The 24,569-nt window shown below is 38.3% G+C and overlaps 1 protein-coding gene across 14 annotated transcripts in view; it reads right to left on the bottom strand.

The window, feature by feature from the left end:
- The window catches only part of tanc2b (tetratricopeptide repeat, ankyrin repeat and coiled-coil containing 2b), a 178,098-nt gene that overhangs the window by 43,387 nt on the left and 110,142 nt on the right, over nucleotides 1–24,569 (bottom strand). For 11 of the 14 annotated variants that reach the window (XM_036217014.1, XM_024284953.2, XM_024284958.2 and 8 more), the window contains 4 exons: nucleotides 19,900–20,016; nucleotides 11,725–11,873; nucleotides 2,827–3,010; nucleotides 465–713 (listed from right to left, as the gene is read on the bottom strand). In XM_036217014.1, the coding sequence (XP_036072907.1) occupies nucleotides 465–713; nucleotides 2,827–3,010; nucleotides 11,725–11,873; nucleotides 19,900–20,016 (699 nt within the window). Of the gene's footprint in view, nucleotides 1–464; nucleotides 714–2,826; nucleotides 3,011–11,724; nucleotides 11,874–12,171; nucleotides 12,486–19,899; nucleotides 20,017–24,569 lie in introns of those variants that run through there. The other 3 variants (XM_024284959.2, XM_024284962.2, XM_024284963.2) reach the window with 2 other exon arrangements.

Here is a 24,569-nt window from a genome sequence, read left to right on the forward strand (position 1 = left end):
GATGCTACTTTTCTCCACCTACATTCTTGTAAGGAGATTATAAACGTCACATGTCAACAGGTGAGTTTTCAGAGAACCAGATAAAACCTGAAGGTCAGAAGGAATGATCATCTTCTAGGTGATGCTGGACATGTTAATCCAGAGCCTGTTTGTAATGCAGGTCAACCAGCGCAGGCTTATAAAGTATTCATTCATCAGAATAAAAATTTTAGCGCTGCATTGTTATATTTTGATCAAAGGAGTCACATCAAGGAGCGGTAGTTCATCTCAGAAGAAAACAAGCAAGGTAATCGGGGTTGATAGGAGAGAAGAACGAGTGTGCAAGGAGGCAGAAAAGGGGAGAACTTCACTGGACACCAGCAGCATTTTGCCAGATTAATGCATTCTGCTTTGGCAAAATAGGTTTACTGCATGGATATTCACCGTCGAAACCGATACCAGTTCGGGAAGAGGAAGGGACTCACCAGCCACGGAATTGGGACGGGGCATGAGGTACAGAGGGATGGAGTGGGCAGAGTGGGAGGACATGCTTTCCAGGCTGCGCTCAGGGATTTTGTTGAGGCTGTAGGTGGATGCGGTCATGTTTTCATCCACCCTGTACAGAAACGAGTCCATGCCTGATTTCTGGGACTGCCAGAGTTTGAGATTTCCCCGCAAGCCCTCGCCATATTTCCCGCCTCGCTCCATGTTCTCCGAATAGCTGGTAAGGGTGGCTGCAAACACAAACAAAACAACAAAAAAACACTTTTTAGGGTGCTGTTCACACTGGGATCCCACACCGGTTCACCTTGGCCTCCTTTTCCAAACCCATGTGTGCTAATATCTATTTACTGATGCTGTGAATCAATACTTTTTTGGCATTGTGTTGTTCTTCTGGAGCTGAACGTGTTCAGCACGGTTGCCAGGAAACAATGATGACAGTTGTTTAGACAAAAAAAACACTTCACATTAGCAGGGTTTTCAGTGCGTCAATGACGTGCAAATGCTGCAAGCACAAACATGGATCCAAACTGCTTTAAACTCACAAAGAGTTCACTAATGCAAAGCGTGTTTAAGATGCTTTTCAGTTTTCTACTTTAGCTCCTCCTGACACTAAAGACAGAGTTAGTTATCAAAAGTCACGACAGTGAGGCTCTAAGTGACACTGGATATGAGTACATGAGTGGAACAGAGCTGCTGCAGGCGCCGGATGACATTAACAAAGCTGGAGAGTTTTCATCCAAACAACAAACTATCTCACAATCTGCTGGTTTGTTCACTAAATGAGCTAAAAGCAAAACGTTGAGGAATGTAAAACAGTTGTAACACTTTAAAAACTTTATCATTTCACATGGAGCAATTTTATGATATTTTTTTTTTTGACAGAAAAAGTTCAATTTTACACAAAACGTTTAGATTTTATTCTCAACAGATTTCTAAGTATAAGGGTCACCTTAAAAAATAAAAAATAATTAGAATTTAATAGTTGCATTTTGAGAATAAAGTCATTAAAATTGTCAGAAAAAAGAACATTTACAAAAATACAAAAACATTTTAAGAGGCTAAAGTTGTTAAAATATGAAAAAGTGAACATTTTACGAGATTAGTCGAAAACTATAAGGATTTAAAAAAGAACAAAAGAAATTTAAAGAAAATGACATTGTAAAAATATATGTAAAAAAAAAAAACACATTTTACAAAAACGAAGAAAAGCTTTGATTTAATAAGGTCCACATTTTATGGGAATGAGAAAATGAGAAAATAGTCAAATTTATATGGTATTGAAGTTGTAAAATGAACATTAACATGAACATTTTACAAAAAAAATCACAAAACTATGGGGAAAAAAGTCAATATTTTACTAAAATTAAATTGTAAAATTATGAGAAAGAAGCTCAATTTTTAAAATAATAAAGTATAAAGTATAAGAAAACTTTCAACACTTTATGAGAAAAAAAAATCATAAAATAACAGGACAAAATTTTAGGATTTAACGAGAATAAAGTTGTAAAATTATGACAAAAGTCAAATTTCGCAAGAAAAAATGTGCAAAATTTTCACAAAAAAGTAAACAATTTAACAAGAATTAACTTATAATTTTTTGAGAATAAAACGTTTAATTTACAAAAACAGTAAATTAGATTCAGGGAAATTCTTGAGCGCTGTGAAACGTTTCAAAGCTAAATGTAACATTTTTATTTTTAAAGAGCCTGAATTTTTTCTTGTAAAATTACAACTTCTTAAATAATAAATTGTCTGTCGTAAATTGTTGCATTTTTTTTCTTGTAATTTTACAAGTTTTAAATATTCTCATATAATTGTACATTATTCTTGTAACATTTTGAAATGCTTTCCCATATGTACGACTGAATTCTTGTAAAATTTCTACTTTTTTGTCATAATTTTACAACTTTATTCTCATATATTTGTTCAGGTTTCTCCTTCTATGGTAGCTCTTGAACAACATGCGCACAACACTAAAGTCATTTGGTAGTAATATAGAGGAAATATTAACTCTTAACTACTAAAAGGAAATAAAAGGAAAAATATGAAAAAATTTGAATATGTGGAAATCTTCCTCTTTTTGTTGATCTCCTGTGGCAGCATAAACCAGGTTAAGAGTTACCATAGTGATACCTTTTAAGACGTAAACCACCTTCGTGACAAAAAAAAAGCCACACTTGAGGTCTCCCTGCTAAGCTCATAATCCTGTTTCTCTGTGAAGGTCTTTGTTGTAAATGAGCAAGAAAACAGGTATCAGTGTGACTGCAAACTGGACTCTAGCGCTTCGTTAACGGTGCGAACAGCCTGATGATTCTCTGTTTTAAATGAGGATGCAGATCTCACCGATGATCCCGCTGTCTCTGCTCTCCAGCGTGGAGGTGGGACTGGTGACGGACCCATAGGCGCAGTCCTTGTTTCCGGCCTGGCCGGGCATGGCGGAGGGGAGGGTGGAGCAGGGGCTGCCTGCTGGTGGGGAGGCAGTGCTGCTGGTCAGGGTTGAGCAGGGGCTAATCCTCTGGTTATGGCTCTGGAATACACACAAAAACACAAAAACCTTAGATTTTGCTTGACCTCAGGAGCGCAGGTGTGCTTGGAAAAGGAAAAGTGCGACTTTCCAGTTCTGATGTTAAACCTGTGAATCTGGAGTTCATTGAGTTATCAACTTAAATGAACAATTACAATCTCAAGGAGACAATAAACAAATCTAAAAAACATACGTTTTAAACACTTTGAATGAACTCCTTTTGGGATCAGACGTCATTTGGGGCTTTTTAACCACACCAAATGTGAAGGGGAGGGGCTAGTGGATTTCATTTTTAAAAAATAACTTGATGGGAAAAAAAATTCTGTCGATTAGGAGTTATTAGGGATGTAAGAAAATTTCAATTCAATAAAATATCGTGATATTTCAATTTTCAATACTTGTATCGATTTAAAATGTTGCCAGGATGATATTTAATTATTAATTTATTCATAAGCAAACAATTGCAGGGTTTAATGTTCTAGTTATTTTATTTAAGTGAAATGTGTATTAATATTTAGATAAAGTCATAGCTAATCTTTAGGCCTGGAGAACCCAAGAACAATTTTCTTAAAAGCTTTGAAAGCTAATTTGACATTTTTTGTTTGTTCATTTTGGGTCGCAACATTTAGCGGGAATAAAAAAAACAATAATTACTGTGGTAAAAGATAGAAGAAAAAAAACAAGATTAAGACATTTAAATAAACAGATTTAAAAAAAAACTGTGGCCAAATTCAGGGTTAAAATAATACCTGGCACTGTTTTACAAAATATCGTGATATGTATCGTATCGCCAGACTTTTTCCAATAGACATTCCTAACAATTAATAAAAAACTGTATTAGAAACGTTCTTATTTTAGGGAGAGAAAATAATGTCAACATGAATTTATAACTGATAAATAGACTCTGAAACCAAAAAAAGATGATTTTTCAATTATTTTGCGCAAAATTTCATTTACTGGTAAAACGTATTGATAGACTGTGAAAATCTTTTGATATGTTTTCAAAGTTTTCTCAAACCTGTTGTTTCTTTCAGACATTTCATTAGAAATTCGCCTCTGAGTTAAGGGCGAGATTAATGGTAAACAGCAACCCCGCCCCCAATTCCCTTCATCTACAAGTGGATACATTAGAATGGGGCGGAGCAAGGAGCTTGTGACCCGCCCATTGTAGTTTCTACATCACAAATACGCTCTTTTTCAACCTGCATTTTTTCATGAATCACAAGGATTTTAATAAATAAATGTTAAAAAATAGAAATTTTAAACGTAATTTTCTTTACATATGTCCTCTATTATGAGATGAATCCCACAAGAACATGTAAAAAAACAACAGATATTTCAGAGTGGGTCACTATATAATGTTGAGTGTTGAATTGTCCGGTCATTGTAGCTGATTACAGGTCTAAATAAGTAAGTTAGGAATAAAGTCTTTCGGGAAGCAACAGGAAAATTGTCATTAAAGAGTGGAAATAATTAAGGGTTGAAAAAAGATTGGAATTAATAAGAGTGTAGTTTAAGTCAAGAAAAACAAAACTCTTGCATCTTCACCATGACATTAAACCTTACGAAACAACAGAATAGTTACAGATAAAAAAAAAAAAATTCTATTTTTGAGTGAAATTCTAAAGGAAAATATATATATATATATTAGGATTTGTCCTAATTTTCCTGACTAAAACTATAAACATTTGTATTTAAGTAAAAAAAAAAAAATAACAAAAGTGGAAAAACAAATGAAGGATTATCAACACGTATATTTGTGAGAAGACAATTTTGACATATCATTAGAAAAAGTAATAATTTAAGGAATTTCCTCAGTTTTAGAAATACTAAATATGTATAGTGAGTAACTATCTTTACCTCCTGACAAACCACATGGCTTTCGGACTATTATTTTGAAATTAGTGCATAAAATTCAAGAAATGAATTTGAAATTCCATCTAAAATTGTCTTTTAAAGTCCCGGCCTTCGTTTGGCACCCTGCAGGGATCCCATTTCATGTCAGCTCTTATTAGAAGACAGGCAACCACGGGGGACAAAATAAAAACACTCTGCTGCGTCCAATCAGCTGCTGCGAGCGCCCACGTATTCTGTGTTACGCAAAGCACACACACAGGCGCACATGAAAGATGAAAGCACAACGTCTACAAGATCCGAGGACAGAGTGATCCAGACTGTTTGTGAAACTGCATTATGTCAGACCAAAATGCAAGTCCAGTTCAATCTGAGCATTTAGATGCTAACATTAGTAAGTGAGCACCCAGGTATAAATTGTCCTGGACGATCTGAGCATGCTCAGCAGCTCCCACACTGGGATTGACCTTAAAATAGTAGGAAGAAGACTAAATGTGTCATATTGTGTGCTGAAACACTTTTTTAAGGAACACAATCCCATTATCTGCCGCTTGTTTTGGTAAAACCTGAACTAAAAGACCAAATTCAAACCTGAAATTCTCTCTGTAGAAGCCAGAACGAGAGGAATGAAGTGGCGCTCAAGGGTAAACTTTGTCTAGATTAATTGCCTGTAAAAAGACAGAAGGACAAAGCTGCTAATACATTAGCCAAGAGTCGTTTAGACTGAGGTCCCCTCATTCACACGGCTCCATCTGTTATTTATCTGTTGTAGTCTCCTGAGGTTTGGGCTCCAGTGATGGAGGGAAGGCTGTCAATTAACCCAGAGGTTGGTGGATGATCCTCAGATCCATTTCTTGACGTGTCCAGATCTCCTTGGGAGACAAACGAATCCTTTAGGTGCTGCAAGCAGCAGTTCATCCTGGGCTTTGGGGGATAACAAATGGTTTATTTTATAGTTTCACTGCTGCAGTGCACGGCTTGGATTACAGGATGTGGCACAACCGCTGCAAAAAAAAAAATAAAAAAAGGTTCCCAGGCTTATTATCATTTTGTTTTATTTCCTTTATGACTTCTTCTTTTACTTTTTGTTGAGATGGTAATTCATCATCACAAATAAATCTAATATGCATGTTTTGAGCCTCTGGGAGGAAGTTGGAAAAACCCAACATAATTACATTCAAATTTAACACTAAAATTTAAATTGACAAATTGATTGCATTTGATGGTTTGTATTGATCCACAAATGACCAAATGTGCCAGGAGGGCATTTGGCGAGACTGCAGATTCATCTGGGCTAATGATCCTGGTCTTATGAGGATTTGACCTTAAATGCTGCTGTACGGGGACAAAACTGAACTCGTAGAACTGCAGTTATTCAAGCGGTGAAGGGCAATTAGCTGCTCCTTCTGCAGCTTAAGGTCACTTTGTTCTGCCGGGTGCTGAGGTCATTTAGCACAGTTTCTACCAACTCTGGTTTGAAGCAATTAGAGGACAGTCTGGCTGTATATATATATATATAAATGTTTATGATGGACAATTATTTGTTAAAAACTGAACCGTATGCAAAACCATTGAACTGAATTGTGGGGAAAGTCCTACTGCTTATGAATATGTTTACATTGAAAGATTAAATACATGTTGTGTTAAATTTGAGAAAGATTTACTGTTTATTGTTTTATTGCATTACTACGGTTAGTATAAGCCAACTGAAAGGTTTACTTTCACATTAAAAAAGTATTTTTCCATTTTTTTCAGTTTTTTTGCACACTAGTCATACTTCGAACCATTATAAAGTTCGTTTTTCTCCCTCTTTTCAAACAATGAAGTAACTCCTTTTGACAGACCTATTATTTAGCTGCGTTTCCATTGACTATGACATTGCACAGGTTGGATTTGCGACAATAAATTTGCCTGATGGAAATATAACAATTTTGAAAAAACTATTTGCGCTTGAACGAGGTGGTTTTTGAGGTGTATTGAAATTGACACAATTCGCAAAACTGCAAAGGAAAAGCTTCTTTTGAATTAAAAGAGTCATGTGACCAACAGTGACATCACATAGCTCATCAAAAGTTGAGCGAGTCATGGTGAACTGTTGAATAAGATAACTAAACACGATTTCCCAAAATCTCTTCACCCGTAGCCGTTCTCCCGTAAATCGCTGCTCCATGGTCAGAAAAAGACGCTGACATCTCCTTTGATAGATGAGGATGAGCGCTAGTGCCGCGGCAGAAATGTGAATGTATCTGCTGTAAATCAAAGTATTGTTCACATCCGTCACCATGTTTTTAAATGACGTTTCACGTGAGTTGGTTTGTGTTTTTTCATGTGAATTCGATTTATTGAACACATTGTTATTGCAAAATTTTGTTTTTAAAACATTTCTAAACATTTTTCATAAAATTTCACGCATATGTATAATGGAAACGCAGCTAATGTGTCACGTTCTGTTTCCATAACAGTTAATAGGGCTATTTAGGATTAAGAATAATAAAAATACAATTATTATTACATATAATTACATATGTTATAATTATTTCATGTTTGTAAATGTATATTTTATTCATATATGTTTATGTATATTATATATATATATATATATATATATATATATATATATATATATATATATATATTAGGTTTGTGCATGTTAGCGCATTAACGCATGTGATTAACAAATTATGATTAACGCGTTAATATTTATTAACGCGAATTAATCGCATCTCTCGGAGTAGCAGTCTTTCTTTTTCTCTTAGCGGTGCAGTCATCCACAGCATGTATTAAAACACTTCATTGGGTTGGTTTCCCACTTATACCATGGTTATTTACAAAATAAATAAATATTCAATGTGTTTTCAGTACTTTAATCTTGTTATGTTTTTGGGTTAGATCGTTTTTTCACAAAATGCGGACTATTTGATCCATGGTCCGGTGAGTTGTCATGTCATATAAATTAAATTTTTTGATTATTCGTAAATAGTAAGTGGTCAACAAATGCCGTAAAAAAAAAAAAAAAAAAAAAAGTAAATTAATTGCAATTAATCGCGATTAATTTTGCCCCAGGTTTGCGATTAATTAGTTAATTTATTTTAATCGATTCCCGGCCCTTATATATATGAGCAAGTATGCTACTAAAACATCACTGATACTAAGAGCTTTAACTTTTAAAATTGGGAAAAAAATGTAAAACAATTAATCGAAATAAAACTCTTTGAAAAACTTTTAAATTAGTCCGTCAGTCGTTATTTATTATTTGTTTCAATTTAAGTTGTTTATTACCAAAATAAATATAATTATATAGTTTTCTACCTTGGAATATGCTTTAAAAGTAATATTTACTTCAGGTTTATCTTGGCTTTTAGCCTCTACAAATGTGATTTTGGGGTTTAAATATATCATTGGTCAAGTACAAAAAGCTGGACTGAAAAATGAGTGAAAAAAGATGTAAACATAAAAATATGTTGGCTTCTTTAAAGAAAAAAAAACAGATTACAAATGAGTTGCACCAGATACCTTAAAATATTACCACACACAGGTGACTACGGTACTTTTCTACATAAAAGAAAAAGGGTAAAAAGTGTCCTCCCAGTTATATATCTTGCTCCTCTAATTTCAGAGTAGTAGTGATAGCTGCATCCTTCTGCTGTTAAGTTTCAGAGAACCAGAAAACAGGATTTATAACACTATTTACTGCAGTAATTAGATATAATCATCCAGTGCCCACAAGATGTGGAATCAATAGAGTATGTTATTTAAACAAAATAACATATTGCACTTTAAACGATTTAAAAAAAATGCCAGATTGTACGACTAAAAAATGTTCAAAGTTGAAGTTGTTTCGTTGTAGAAAGATCAACATTTTTCCCGTATTTCAGCACTTTTTCCTTTAAATCTGATAATGTATCATAATAGAATCTATTTAAAATGTTAACTGGAATTTGCAGAGCGCTGCAAAGGTTATCTTGTATCAGGTCGCTGCTGAGCTGCAAAGAGGAACCGTGGAATTGCTTTTTCAGCAGATTGTGTTTCATATGCTTCGCCTGTGTCTGCTGGCATCAACTTAAAGAAAGGAAACCTCAAGCGAAAATGCAACAAAAGCTCCACTCCATGATCAGCAGAAACATGCAGACTCAAGGCAACCTGTCATTTTTGGTGGCAATTAATTAAAAATAACCGCAATACAGGAGGTTTTATGCAGTGAACATGGTGTATCCTGGCATGAGTCACATCTAAAAAAAAAAGGAACTTCTTAAATAACCTTCTTTCAATTTCCACACCCCCATTGCTCCAGCTGTGCGCCCATCAAGAGCGGGCTGTCTATCAGTCTAATCGCTTCTCCACACTGTTGTGGTGCACACCAATGCAGCAACAGGTTAGGCCCCTTTCCCCACCTCCTGCATAATCGCTGGAGCTACAACAGTTTCCTCCCACGGTTTGGAAATTTGTGTCAAATTAAGTTTAGGTAGAGAAACCCGGGTATTTGCAGCCTGCCCGCTGTGCCAGGAGCTGTTTGTCGCACAACTCATAAACAGAGAGATTTTGCTGCTGTGGCACGATTGATGTGAACCAGGACACTCACTTTCATTTAGCAATATCGAAAGTAAAGAAGAAGAGGAGTTCTGAAGAATTTGTTATATAAAGAGGTGTAATTAGATGTGTTATCTGACGTTTGGAAGAGAGCCAGTGATAGATTCTGCATCCAACCTCCATCCACCTGGAGCTCAATCCAAGGAAGGAAACGATGAGGCAACAGAGACTCCAAGCGAGCTGGGACGTCAGTAACAAAGGTTACTATTGGTAACACATGACATCGTCAGATTTAAATCCTGCAGAGCTTTAAAGGTTCCCCTCATTAAGCCAGAACATGTCCAGACCTTTCTAAAGTTCTCCAGAGACAATAGAATTCTTTGGTATGAACGCTACTTGCTGTGATTAGAGGGGGAAGAATGCTGAGAATACCACTGACTGTTAAAGAAAACTGGACTGTGCCCCTCTGCCATCGTGTTCCAAGCAGGAAGTACCCTCTGGGTTCAAGAAAATCCAAAATCCCATACACTTCTATAGAGAAATAAAGCTATTATATTAGTCAGAATAACCATTCTTGCCATTTTTTTTAACATGGTCTTCTTAAGCCTAATTTTTTAATTATATTTTTTCTTTATCACAAGTTATTCAAGTTGGAAACTGACCAATCGGATGCCTCAGTAAAAGCACCTGAAATGTGTGATTGACAGATTCATTTGAGACCACTTCCAGTAGAAGGAGTGTAGACTTCCAACAAGCTTACACTGTAGTTGCCCTAAAAACATTGAGTCACCATTCACTGCTTCCTGTTGTCATCTGGTTCCAAATGGTGACTGTATTGTAGAGAAATGGAAGTAAGGCAACGTTTGTGGCTGACATCACACTCGCTCAGGCCAGTTCTCTTAAAGTGCATTCACATCAGACGTGATTCGCGCAGCGGCGTCGAGTTTCAATGTTAATTCAATGTACAGACAGAATTTGAGGTCTTCCGGTGCGATTTCAGTGTCAGGGGTGGTGTGTCAGCCAATCAGGAACTCAGCTTTGACGTTTTCAATAACTTGATTAGCGGGTAGGAAAAAAATCCAATATGGCCGCTTTATGCAGGGATTTTCATCGGTTTTCTTAACCTGCTGGGGTGGCGGCGTTGCCACAGACTGTCCCGGTTACTGTTAGGTGAAGGAAGGATACACACTGGGCAGGTTGCCAGCCTGTCACAGAGCCCATGGAGCTGGATCGATCGAGCCCGCTATGCTAGCTAGCTACACGGTGGACAGCGTAACGAGCTAGCTATGCTGGCCTGCTGGTGGTTGACTGCCAGGCAGACAGAGAGCCATCATGTGTCCCGCTGTAGAGGGCGTGATCGCTCTAGAACCCAATGTGTTTAAAAGTGTTTCCAGGATTATCTCTAAACCCAGAAGCTGGTTATATTTAACAAAACTGCTTTTCCATGTTAATTCAGACATCATTCACTATTACACTTATCATTAAACCGAGGGATGATGGGAAATGAGGGAAGGCTTACTCTGAGCCAACAATCCTTTCTAATTAACTACTTAAACTATGTTCTAGAAAACAACAGTTTTTTTGGATTTTGGTTAAAAATAGAATTATCATATTTAAAATATCACGAGGAACGCTTTAACAACAGATCAAAGAAGGATCAGAGTGAAATAGATCAATGGTGGATAAAAAAAATGTAATAAAGTTCTAAGTATTATTTTTATTTAAATGGTAAAGTCTACACAGTTTCAAAATACTTTAAAGTTTTTGTTTCTAGTTTCAGAGTCAACAAAGTTTGATCAAAATATCAAACATACATAGATTTTAGTTGTGTGCATTATTTTTATTTTGCAAAATTATGATTTAAATGAGGTTAATATTTGTCCAAAGTTGGACCAAAACGTGATAAAACAGCTGATATGTCGTGTTACAAAAATCACCAATAACTAGACAAAATGATCCGTTTCATGCTGGATTGCATATTGAATTCATTTAACAGGCCTGGGGCAGCTCCTTTATAAAAAAAATAGCAGCTTGAGGTTAGAAATATTGTACTGCGTGAGCTCAAGGGTAAAAATGGAGATCAGAAAGTCTGGGGCAAAGTTATTGTAGAGGATTAATAATGAACATTTGTGGATTAAACGCTACTCAGGAGCCACTTAGAAGGTTAAAGCTGATGTTTTATTTATTTCTTATGGAGGGTGCAGTCATGTAATGATGCAATGTGACAGAAAAGGGATGGGTAAGCCCCACGATAACAATAAAAAGCACTAGATAAATATATATTTTTAATTTGTTCTCTTCTCTTCTACATGAGCAGGTGTTGTTTTCAGCGTTACCTGTCTCGCCTCGGGTTCCTCCATGCTGTAGTGGGTACCAACTGGCCCCTCGCTCACTTTATCTCCCAGAAGGAAACCCAACCGCGTCATCAATGTGTTGGCAGCCTCATCCACCGATGGAGGGGGGCCCAGCTCCTGGCTTGACTCCCCTGCAGAGGCAGATAGACAGGAGGAGGAGGAGGAGGAGGAGGAAGATGTGGGAGAGGAATAGAAGAGAAAGAAGCAAGCGAACGAGTGTCAGTGGTGGGCGGAAAACAGACCAGCAGCTTAATATGACACTAAAAGAGGGTTTCAGTTTCTGTGTGAAGAAAAAAAAAGAAAGGAAAAAATGCCAGCTTTGTCTGAACAACAGTAAAATATCTGCTTCACTTTCGCGTTTAAAAAGATCAAATCTGCACATGGTATGAAACACAGGATCTGCCCCCAAATACACAAAGGAAACACTACCTGGGTTTTCTTGTCGCTTGGAGCTGTGCATTGTGAACGCATTCCATAGAAAACGTTTCTTTAGCGAATCCTCTTACATACAATCTCCTCATCCAGCGGAAGAATTGTCTGTTTAGAAAACAGTTTCACAGTGAAGAATCTGACAACAGCTCCTTCCGCACCGCTCGTCACCGCTGCAACCTGAGTGACGCAACCAGGAACGCCCCTCACCTGCCTGCATGCGCGAGTGACTCACAGGCAGAGCAACTTTTCCGGACAAAGCGGGCGTGTACCCACATCTTTATCCTATTCACAGGAGCAGTCGGCAAACACGTCGGGGGTTTCAGCTGTCGCGGGAGTCAAACCCCTACATGACCTCATCCTGCCCCTCGGTTGCTTGGTTACCCTCCACCCATAAACATCACCGTTGGTGTCGGGTTTTCTACGACACCTGGAGGTGCCTCGCGACATCAGCTCTAAATCACTCTCTGTTCGCCATTCCTTCAGTTTGAAGTTTGGGTAATTACTCTCCTGGTTGTAAAACGACTAACTAGTGGCCAGACTTGATGTCTCCGAATTGGTTTGGACATTAATGAGACTGAAGCCAAAGGATCCAGATGGCTGGAGTCCAAACAAACAGCAGCGAGACCACTAAGTGGCAGGACCAGTTTTCTCACACTGAAGCAGGTTGAACCAGACAAGCAGGTAGCCACATGAAGCCCTAACTGACAGCCATTAGACAGTCCCAGCCACCACCCCACTCCTCTGAAGACAGCTTGTCTAAAGCCTGTGGTCCCTCACTCGTCAGAGCGCCATGTGGAGATAGACAGGCAATCTAAAGCCTGGGCTCCCCTCTCTGTTCGCTCGGGGATGGCAGAAGAGGCAGATCACTGGCAGGATCCTCATTAGATTGACTCCCGAGTCTGTCTGAGAGTAAGTAAGATAGGCACTCTCCGAGACAGGAGAAAGAAAAATGAAACCTTTGAATCGAATCAAAATGACACGCTGCAGAGCTTCAATAAAAACACGCACAGCAGCGAGCAATAATGAGGTAATCAAGGCGCGCGTCAGCTTCAAAACAAGCTCATCAGGCGCAGGTTTGGGTGGGACGGCCACGGCTGCTTAGTGGAGTATTTGGGTTCACTGCAAGCACAATGAATACACGAGATTCACCAATTAAACCTTACAAGAAACGCAGCAAAGCAGAAGGCTGTGGAGTTGACGGACCGCTCATCGAGAACAGGGAATACATAAACCAGAGGTTATTCAGCTGCTTTTGGGGGGTTGTGACCCTGACCATGATCAAGAGGGTCTGCGTCTCACTCTGTCTCTGTAGTTGGTAACAGTGTATATTAACAACCCGCTATAACTAATTAACAAATCATTAAGTCTCAATGTGTTAATAACTTTTAAATTATGATCTATAAATGTGCCTAAAAGATTAACTGTTAGTTCGCAAGTTATAACTATGTATCAATGATTTACAACTGTATCTAATTCATTATTATTGGATCTCAAACAAGGTGTTACATAGCAAGTTATTGAGGAATTATAACTATTTGTTTAGAATGTATAGCTGCAACTTATTAATGACTAATAGATCATGAACAAGCTGTTAGTATGTTACTCAAAAATGACTTGTGTCAGAATACTCGATTCTGATTGGGTGCTGGGTGTGGATAATCAACAGTGATAATGCATACCTAAAAAAGAAGTTCCCGTCACACAGCCCAAATGTTCTGGATCACTACGCAGGCTTCTCTAAAACAAACGTTTGCTTTATCATCTGTACAAAGCGGCATGAGGTGAACTTTCTCCCTGAGCTAATGCTTTATTCAACCTATCGTAACCTATCAGCATTTATATCGCCTTCTTTTGCCGCTGCAGTCAAGGTCGGCTCAGCCGGTGTATTGTCATATTACTGTCACACTACGCTGCATCACGTATTAAATAGTCCGCTTTTTGTAAAAAAAGCGATTAAAATCGAAGAAATAACAAGAATAAAGTTCTAAATATCAATTGACTGCATTTCTTTTTGTGATAAAAACAGGACCATGCCCTTTAAAGTGTGCATTATCAGAAATTAATGCACTTCACGTTAGACTGTTCAGGCTTTGATGTTGTGCATTAATTTCTAATAATGTACACTTCGTTGGGCATTATCACTTACAATTAAGTTACCGTGTTATTTTAAAGTTGTAACTATTCTTCATATATTAAATGTTAGTAAATGAAGCAACACTTCCAATTTCAGAATAGCATTCCAAATACTTAATAAAAGCTAATAACTAATGCTTAATTAATACATTAACTCACACTTTATAAGCCAGTTGTTTATAGTTTGTTAGTCATCTACTAATACCAGTGATATTTTCTTCAACAGCAAATCAGTGGAAAAAACTGAAGGTACAGAAATATGATTTTTATATTTACAATATCTATTTTTTGTATCTCAACCCTGTTCCACCCATAAGCTTTTTGGTGTTACTGGATTTTACGAAAGGAACACCACAAATGAAATGTTGAACATTATGTTTAATGCATATAAACGCACAAACTGAACCATCATATGGCAGAACAGAAACACACAAGTGTATAGAAGAAGTTTTTGTGCAGAACAGCAAAGCAAAATAGATCAAAATCAAGCCACCTGCATTATTGATAAAGCACAACTTAGCACAGCCTGGACCCTCTACACTTAGTCAACTTAGTAATCTATTGGCTATCTGTAATCCTAATAAACAAACTCTTATTTAAAAAGTCATTTAGAGCTTGTTAACTAAAAAGGTATTAATAGTTTGTTAACCAGCTATAATGGATTATAAAGCGTTACCTCTGTAGTCCTCAGTAAATCACAGACACGGTCATGCAATGTTTGCTTTCATTTCCACTTTTTGAAATTTCCTCATTTATTTTCTTCCTTTTGTTGCCTTTGTGTTGTATGAGCAGCATGCTTGTGTTCCTTCTGTTTTGTATGGTGGCCCTGAAGTCCAAATTACATCAACAAATCACTCAACGCAAAAACAGATGAAAGTTGACAAAAGTCAAAAACATAAAATTAATCATTTAAAATAAATTACTTTTTTTGGACATCAAAACAAAATTTCAGGAACCAAAACATAATTACAAAAAACACAAAATGAAAAGTTTCTGGGGAAAAAGAACACAATAAGAAACTGTATGGCTATACTACTACTACTAAGGCTATTAATCATGAGTGGAGGAGCCACTAGGGGGAGCTGGCCTAATTCATGTGAGTTGTGCTCGTGCTACTGTGGAAAAATGGAGAATAAAGTTCCAGTCTTTAGCACAAATCGCCTCAGAGCCTTCTTGTAAAGCAAGAACAAGAATTGGTGTCAGAAGTGGGATGCTGATAGACTAAGAAAAGAAAAAAAAAAGCCGTCTGAAGCATTAACCCAACAATTAGTATGAAGCACGTCCAGTGATGTCCTACTCAAGCTATCTTCTCAACTTTTTTTTTTTAAACATTTCCTTTTAATTTCTATAAATTGATTTTGTTTTCTTAAAATTCCACTTTTTTCAGAATTATGCCTTGGTTTCTGTAACTGTATTTTGATCTCTAAAATATTTTATATTGCATTTTTAATAGTCGTTGTGATCTTCACTATATTTTTGAGGGATTTGTTGGTGTAATTTCCACTTCAGGGCCACCGTAGTTGTGGGTGTCAAACTCTTCTTTCCCTTGAGCAGGTCATTTGCGTTCCCTTTGAACACCAGTGTCATACATATGTCAGGTCGCAGCTTCTGGCTTGAAGAATCAGAACCACAGAGCTTTGATTGGTCAAGCAAAAATAAAACGTGTCTGAACTGATGCAAACAAGACAAAAGTAGATTGACTCATAACACTGGGGGTGTTTGTTGATCTCATTCTATTTCCAGTTCCACCTTTTGTGCTTTGAATACAGGTTATGACGGTAATACTGAAGCTGCAGAAATCTACATTATTACACACAGCATTTGAAAACTCCTAAAGAAGCAGCCATCATTTCATGTTTATATCCACGGCAATGGAAACAGTATAAAAAAATTTTCATTTTAGACTAAAAAGAACCCTTCTTGATCCAGTCCACCCCAACATATATAGGCTCACTGTTCTCCATTGAATTCCTGAGCTGCAAAGGAGACAGATGGTTGCCATAGCAACTATCTTTGCACGCAGCAAGGAATGTGTTTCTGTGCAAGCGCATCTGTTTCTGCCTGGCCATCCTCGGAGCTGCCCTCTCGCACCGAGAGGAGCCATGTGTGCGGCAGGCAGGTGACTGGACCCACTCGAAGCGGTGATGGTATTAATAGCAGCCTTCTTTCTACTTGGCCTGTCCTTGAATATACAAAATCCCCTTTAGGACAAAACATAACTAGGATTTCTCGACTGCAAACAAGCTTTAACGAGTGAGGTGATGCTCAAAAACAAACGAGGAACTTACAGGAATTCAGAAAATGTGGAATATATCTATACAAGCATCTGAGAACCTGTGAGGGGGAATGCTGACAAAGAGATCAGATGTCGAGATTTGGTTTTTCCTGATGGGATTTTATCTGTGCAGAAGCATTTGAAGGGTTCACACAAACAGAGTCAACAACTGTCTGGAGAGCGCCACGATCTACAGAGATTTTCATCAGCGAAAGTGATGGTAAAAGTGAAAATTATTATCGGCCATTATTAGAGACAGAATAATGCTTGAATTTAGTGGGAAAAATGTTTTGATCCTGAAATAGATCTTTCTTTTTTAACTCAGATGTACAAAAAAAGGAATATGTTATGTGAAAAATAAATAGCCTGAGTTTCTATGAATTCTACTGTTGCAATGTGCTTCTTAGTCAGCGTTTCGCTAACTCACAGCACTTCTCAAGCCTTGTAGCAAATGCAGGGAGAAAGAACGACATGTAAAGTAGAATTCTTTCAAGTTTTTCCACTAATGTCCTATGAAGGAGAGCCTGGTTCAGTGCCGTCTGACTTACTTTTTACTGGGAGACAAAATACACATACAAATAAATACAAAACAGAAAAAAATCTGTCGAGCACAACTTCTGTGATTCCTGCGACTTTGCTTGGTCATTTCGATCCTGTATTAATCGAAGCAGCTCAGGCCTTAGTCACATGCACCTGTATGGGGGAGTTGACCCATACGGGTCGTAGACAGGTGCAGATGTGTCTTACACTGCCCTTGAGGCTAGAATGGACACGTCAAGGGATGTCATAACAATAGAATGTACCATCGTCACATGTGGGGTAAATGGATCTTGAAGTATTTGTAAGGATAAAGTAAGTTGCACAAACTGATGGTGTATAGGTGATGCTGCCCTAATGCCACCCTCTAGTCGTTGGTAAGGTCCTGGCTCGTTACTGACCAGGCACAAATGCTCCACACATGCGGTTTCTCACACAGACTACATTCTGATTGTCAAATGTCCTTATTTCTAGGCGCACAACGGAAGGATACTCATCCCTTGAACAACAGTAGTGGGCCCCTTGTGCACTGCCCAAAATTTGGGGTTGAAAAAATGAAAATAACATCCTTGAATCTCACCTACTGCACCCTTATGTGTTGCTTAAGTTATAAATACAACCTGTCGCCTCAACATGCATGTAGAAATTAATGTGCACAAACATCTTTGTGCTACTGGCTCACGAAAGGTCTACGATCTTAACATTTCTTGTGGGCCACCTGTATGCCCCATACAAGTATTCACATTTTTTTGCACACAGAGAGCCCATATCCACCCGTAAAGCCAGTTGTGACTAAGGCACAAGTCTCTCCAAAGAAGTAAAAGTCATTTCAGAGCAGAAGTTGTGTCACTTCTCGTATTCTTTTGGGACATTGTGTACTCAGTACTTGTACTTGTGCTATCTTAAGGTATCCTGACCTTAGGCTTATACTGACGTGTTATTCCTCCCATGACAAATGTGGACGAAGATGGACAGGATTTCATGTCTGCTACGGACACGAGTGAAAATCAAGAATCATTGGGAAAAAAAAGTTCATCTCGCTATCTTGTGGGGTCCAGATGACCCCACTCCCAACGTCAACATACCTAAGATAACACGGGAGTTGTATCTCTTCTTGTTTAGTCAGAAAATGATTTGATGCATACGCTGTCCTTTTCTTATTAATCTAAAAATCATGCACCACTTATGTATACCCCTTAGTTTCTAGCTTAGAACAAAAGGACAAATGGCAAATTTAAAGACACAAACTAGTGACTGTATACAAGAACTGTATTGGGTGAATTTGCTGTCCTCATAAAAATATGTCTTACGTCCGACTCAAACCAAATGAATTCCATTCTCCATTTTTTCGTGATACGAATGCCATGTTGGAGATAGACAACCTCAATAAGTTCTAATTGGGTCGGTCTGAGTCATTGTTTCTATGACAACCACTCTCACCAATCAGGAGTGAACCTGTTGGAACTCCACACCCCTACCACTTGAATACGGACTTGGGAGAATCCGTCAATCGAACGTTTCAAATGTTCGACGACACAATTTTCTTGAGGCATCTGATTGGTCAGTTTATAACTTGAATGGCCACCACCACTACAGAAGGATCATGAAAAAATTAAGAATTAGTAAGAACTTGTTTAAAAAAAAGTTTTTTGAGCAAGAATGTTTATTTGCCAGAGCTCCAACAAATGTTGTCCCATTGATAATTGGTGGGGAGTTTTTCAAGAAATCTTGCAAATCTCTCAACAAATCCGCACATTTCTTTGTTGTCCATAAACAGTGACTGATAACTGGACTGCTCCAGTTGACAGTGTGGGTCAGCAGAAGCAGCGGGTGGACTGGCATGCAGTCAGATGCTTAAGTCACCTCCCTGCTGCTACTCGTGCCACGGAGGGCTTGTTAAGAGCTCATATGTCCATCTGTCCACCCAGGAGGTGAGACTATTCACCCTTGAAAACCCATCCCGGTCCTCATAGCTTCATGTTACTGTAGCACAAACAGGGACTTTTGTGAGTAATGAACCATTTTACTTCCTCAGATGTGTCGGAAAATAGTATTTAAGCCTTACCAAAGCTTATCAACACGTTTAAGGTCAACACCGAAACTAAAGAGTTTACCCAGACAAATGTGCACATTCTACAGCCACCTTTTAGAATGAATCACCTACTTGGAGATCCCACAGGGCAGAAACTCAGCAGAAGAGGCTGACAGACGGTAAAAGACGGAATGACCATTTTTCTAAAGTTTCACTGTCATGTTTTCCTCCGGCATCGACCTAAGAGGTCCACAAAACCGCAAAGGGGTTGAGCCAACCAAACAGAGTGCGTAAGCTTACACTGCTAGATGAGAAAGCAGATATACCCCGAACCGAGTCCCAGCAGAGCTCTGTCCTCAGCTGAACCGCTTTAATGTCCAGGCAAGTGTGTCGGGAGTGGGTTTGACAGAGAATTGCTGAGGTAGAAGGCAAAGGGGAGGGGATCTGAACCATCGGCGGGATTACAGAGCAAAAGCCGACAGTGAAGTTAACATAAAACAGTGGTGGCAACTAAACAAGCTCTGAGAAAGCAGCAGAGGACGATTAAAGAGACAAAGAGGGAGGAGGCAATGAGGATGGGCACGGTTGGCACGATTTGATTAATGACCTCGGAGTTTTATCTCACAGCAGCTGGTGAGAAAAAACTACCAAACTGATAAGTCTCACCCATTTCTCTTGTGCTTTTGTAGAGGCGCAACATTCAAAAATAAACAACACAAAATGAAGGGCGAGTTGGCCAAAAACTTACCAGGGAAATATGCGTCCAGGTCTGGATTCCTGGCAGTGGTGGAGGTGTTTGTAGGGGAGCCAAGCTCTGATTGTGGAATGCGAGGGCTCTCCACAAACTTTGCTTTCCGCAGAGGGGCTGGGAGCAGAAAGCACGCACACGTATAGAGAGGATGACAACACACACGCATAAAACGCACAACCAAACACACGGATCAGAGAGATGGAAGGGGAACGAGGAGGAGAGGAGTGACAGAGAGACAGGGAGGAGAAGGACAGAGACTGTATGAATTTGGAGCAGCACACAAGTAAAAATGCAAACATCCTGCAGGCTTTCTGATGCAGCTTGTTTTTGCCTCAAGTCAGATTAAGCTAAAGCATGAGTAAACAAGTGGCATGGACAAGCAGGTAGCAAGCGAGGGCAAAACAGCGGCAGAACATCGGTTGATCCCAATATCACTGCGGCGCCATTTTTTAACACACAAGAGGCTCAAAGTTGAGAAAAAAAGCCAAAAACTTTGTTGATTTTACATAATTGAATTTATGTGGTAGCGTTTCTGCATCCAAGTCTGTTCAATAGGAGATTCATAGGATAAAATGTGACAACAGAGCTGCCAGACAGACCACTTTCCAGAGAGTGATCTGTAACCGCTTCAGCTGCGTTGGTTGTAAGGCCATGGGAAAGGAAATTGCTACAAAATGTGACACAACCTGATGACGTCCCCCACAACTGGAATTCTGAGGCCTTAATACAATCATGTACATATCGTCTCATCTAACTTATACTTATTTGGAGCGATTAGAAGACGCGGTGGCGGAGCAAACTCGACCCAAATGATTGTCGTTTTCACATCCCAGGATTTCAAAGAAAAGACCGCTTTTACTGAATTCTAAATCCCAAAGGGGTTAGACATTTTTTCATTCTGAGTCAGTTCCAAAAACATGAACAAACCAACATTTCCTTGCATATTTGCTTTTAAAAGGCCCACTCCGATCATAACTTGATCTATTTTTAAAGTGTTCCCAGGGCTCTTTTAATTAGGATTATGCAGTTTTTTGCCAAATTCTACAAACCTGTGTCATTTTTAAGACATAGCTTCTGCAGAGCTGCAGAAGTTCATTAGAAATTCACCTATGAGTAGTGATGGGACATTTGGTGGGAAGTAAGCCTACCCCTACTTCCCTTCATCCCAGGGGGTACCCAGACTTTTTTGCTCAAAGGGCCTAAATCTAAATGGGATCTTGGTCCGCGGGAGAAATGAAAAAAAAAAGGAGAAAATAAAGAATATTTGGAAGTGACCGTGAGAGTTGTTTCAACCAGCGCCACCCGGAGGCCAAAAGTATATTACAGCAGTAGAGTTTTGGAGCACCTTAAAGAAACAATGGGAAACGGATAAGAGGTTTTAGATAAACATCTCGCGGCTTCTGCAGCCATGACTTCACAGGCCAAAACATGACCATTGGCGGACCAAATTTGGGCTGTGGGCCCCACTTAGGCCACCTATGGTTTAGGAGCACTCCTGCATGGTTACAACCTTACAACCTTAACGTAACATTGCAACAAAAATGGAGCTATCTAGTCCTACACTTTTGAGTCAGAGGCAAACTAGATGTAGTCATCTACAAGTAGATACGTCACACCAACAAGCTTTTTCCAACATTTCTTCGTCTCCTCCTGATTCACAATAAATTGAATAAAGAAACACTTAAAATTGCAGTTTTAAGCACAAATTTCGTTATACCTGGCTGTCCTCCATCATGAGAAAAATGCTACAACATGTTTAAAAACATAAAAGTGCAGTTATTTGTTATGTTGAGGCTTTTAAAACACTCAAACACATGAGTGTATATATATATATATATATATATATATATATGTTTAAATAAAATCTCAAAGATCCCTACACATCACTATAAATACAATATCAAACCACTGAAATGCTGGAGACAATCGCATCATCAAGCTTGAAAAGCATAAGGATCACTCAGAAGTTTGTCGCTATTATCACAGCAAAACAGGCCAACCATAGCATGAACTAGACAGCACTATTGCTGTGGGACCCGACACGATTATAGACCATGGAATGCAGCCACGCTACAATCAGCGGCCAAAGAAAACTTAACCTTTTGATCACAGAGTGCTCCTTCAAAAGTGGTCGATCAATTCAGAAAAGGACTTTGTTGAATCACTTTCTGTGCTTCTCTACAACAGAGCCAACATGGCCACAAAGCACTCTGCACTCCCGCCACCTCTTTCAATCAATACCAGAGTACAAGGCCTTAAAAGTGGGAAAGGAAGCAAATATAAAACAGAAATAAGTTATTGACTACATTTAAATGTTTTTCTTATATTTAATAAATACCACCAATCCCTTAATCCAAATGAAAAAAGCTCAATAAAAATAAAGAAATCCTGACATTAACAGGAACTGTGAATAATTTTGAGCATCATTTGGAAAACGCAGTGGCTTCTTAATATGCTGAAAATAAAAAAAAATTTAACTAGATCGTGCTCTATAGGCTGCGACTGTTCACCAATCTGGGTGAGTGCACATGTCCAAAGCAATCTGAGCGAGCAGCGCTGTGCTGGACAAGAGTGCAGCGAGCAGAAAACCATGAAACATATGTTCAAGCAACAATGACCTCACAACAAAAATAGGTTCTTTTCTACCCTTGCGTAGGGATCATGTCGCAGCTTTTGTCCCTACAAGCTCCCAAGGAGTCCGTGGAATAACTTACACTTCTATATTCTATATTTAAACTACATTTTTACTCCCACCTACTGTGTAACATCTTAATTTTGGGGTGTGTATTTTCCTTCTTTTACTTCATTTGGTCATTTTTGGGGATTTTGTAATGGTTGACCCTTGAATTATACTATTGTGGCTTCTGCCATAGACCAAATGAACGACATTCTGAGTTCAGCCAACACAACACAATATTGTGTTTACCTCAAGGGTTGAAATATAAGTAAATCCCTTAATAGCCATTTTTATTTTTATATTTTTTAGTTATGTTAAAATTTTATGTTTTACCATCTAATGTTTTAAATACATAACACAACTGATTTTTAGAACTAGAGTACTGATGACCTTTTAAATAAAATAATGTTATTGATTTAAGTTGATTACGTTGCTGAACATTTTAGACATTGTTGAAAAACAGAAAATAATAAACCTTTTATTTCTTTGGGTCTACCATTTATTACTGTGCATATCCATAGTTTTAAATAACTGTGGTGCTTATGTAACCACATTAAAAGGCTTCCATAGAAACTGCACACAAAATATGGTTAAAACGATTTCATAAATTGCTTCCATTTAATTTATTTTGTGACATACCGTCGACGCATTAATGTGTTTGTTTATGTCCTTTAACGGCCGTAATAAAACATGTTATGCATATCCCAGACTTTAGAAATGCATATACAGTATCGTGTTAGGGTACCATATGGGAAACTTAAATGGCATGTGATAGCATTTTAGAGTGATGACAAATTAAAACATCCAAAAAATAAAAAATGCAATTAATTAGTGAGTAGACTATAGATGATAGTAGTCTGCCATCAGTTACAAACAGATTCCTTAATGACTCTGAACAAAAACATAGGAAAAAATCCCTAAATGTTTAACAGATTACACTTGAATTGACATAAAAAGATTGACAATTCTTGAGTTAGGCAGACATTTTTTCATTAAAGAAAGGATAATATAAAGTTATAAACAATACAGTATCACATTAACAGTACTACAAACATAAACCTATAACTATATAGTGCACTTAATAATTAAAAAAAATAATGAAGTGCGGAATTACTTATATATGAATTAATTCTGGTTCCAAAATCCATGGATAGGAGTGAATTGTAGAAATTGATTTGATTTAGCAAGCTTTTTTTTACGAGTTGCAAACAAGGTTTTCTTATTCTTATTTTATTGATTGTAATATTTGTTTGAAATTTGTTTTCATATCTAGTAGGCTTTTTATTTATTTCGTGCTTTTTATGTCTTTTATAATTCTACTCTGCCGTTCTTGTCTGCACCACTTTGGGCCGTCTTGGCTGATGGTGGTTCTTTATAAATGAAATGACGTTTAAATTCTGAAACACTATTTTTCCATAACTGTCTGTTTGGAGGGCTAAATGTAGGGATAGGTAGAAGGGAAAAATTCAGATTGGGCCTTACTAACAAGGTTGGCATTTACAGGTATTAGGAATATGTTAATGTGGCTAATGTGTATTGTGAGTGACGGACACACTTATATCGGACTTTTTTGTCTTGCTTAATGCGCCTTATAGTTCAGTGACCCTTATATACATCATCATTTTGAAATAGACAATTCACTGATGTGCCCCTTATAGGGCTGTCAGATTTGTCGCGTTAAAAACGCGTTAATCTGACACGTGCTTGACGCCGACAATTTTTTTGACGCATTAATCGCGGATTTTCTCAGACGTGCTTTTCCATACCGCGCGCGCGGGCGTCCCCCCTTTAACTCTCCGGCTGCTCTCACTAGATCACGGGCGGGTCTCCAAACACCGAGCTGCGAGCTAAAACCGGCCCGGCGCTAGGACCTGGAGAGCTCCTGCACTCTAACCCGGCTCCGGTTCGCGTCCAGTACCACGTCTGGTGGTACCGGCCAGCGTCCCGAGAGCTGCGGACCCCCGACGTTCCGAACAGCAAGCGCACCGGG

The sequence above is a fragment of the Oryzias melastigma genome, linkage group LG19, assembly GCF_002922805.2.
Source record: "Oryzias melastigma strain HK-1 linkage group LG19, ASM292280v2, whole genome shotgun sequence".
NCBI classification, from domain to species: Eukaryota; Metazoa; Chordata; class Actinopteri; order Beloniformes; family Adrianichthyidae; genus Oryzias; species Oryzias melastigma.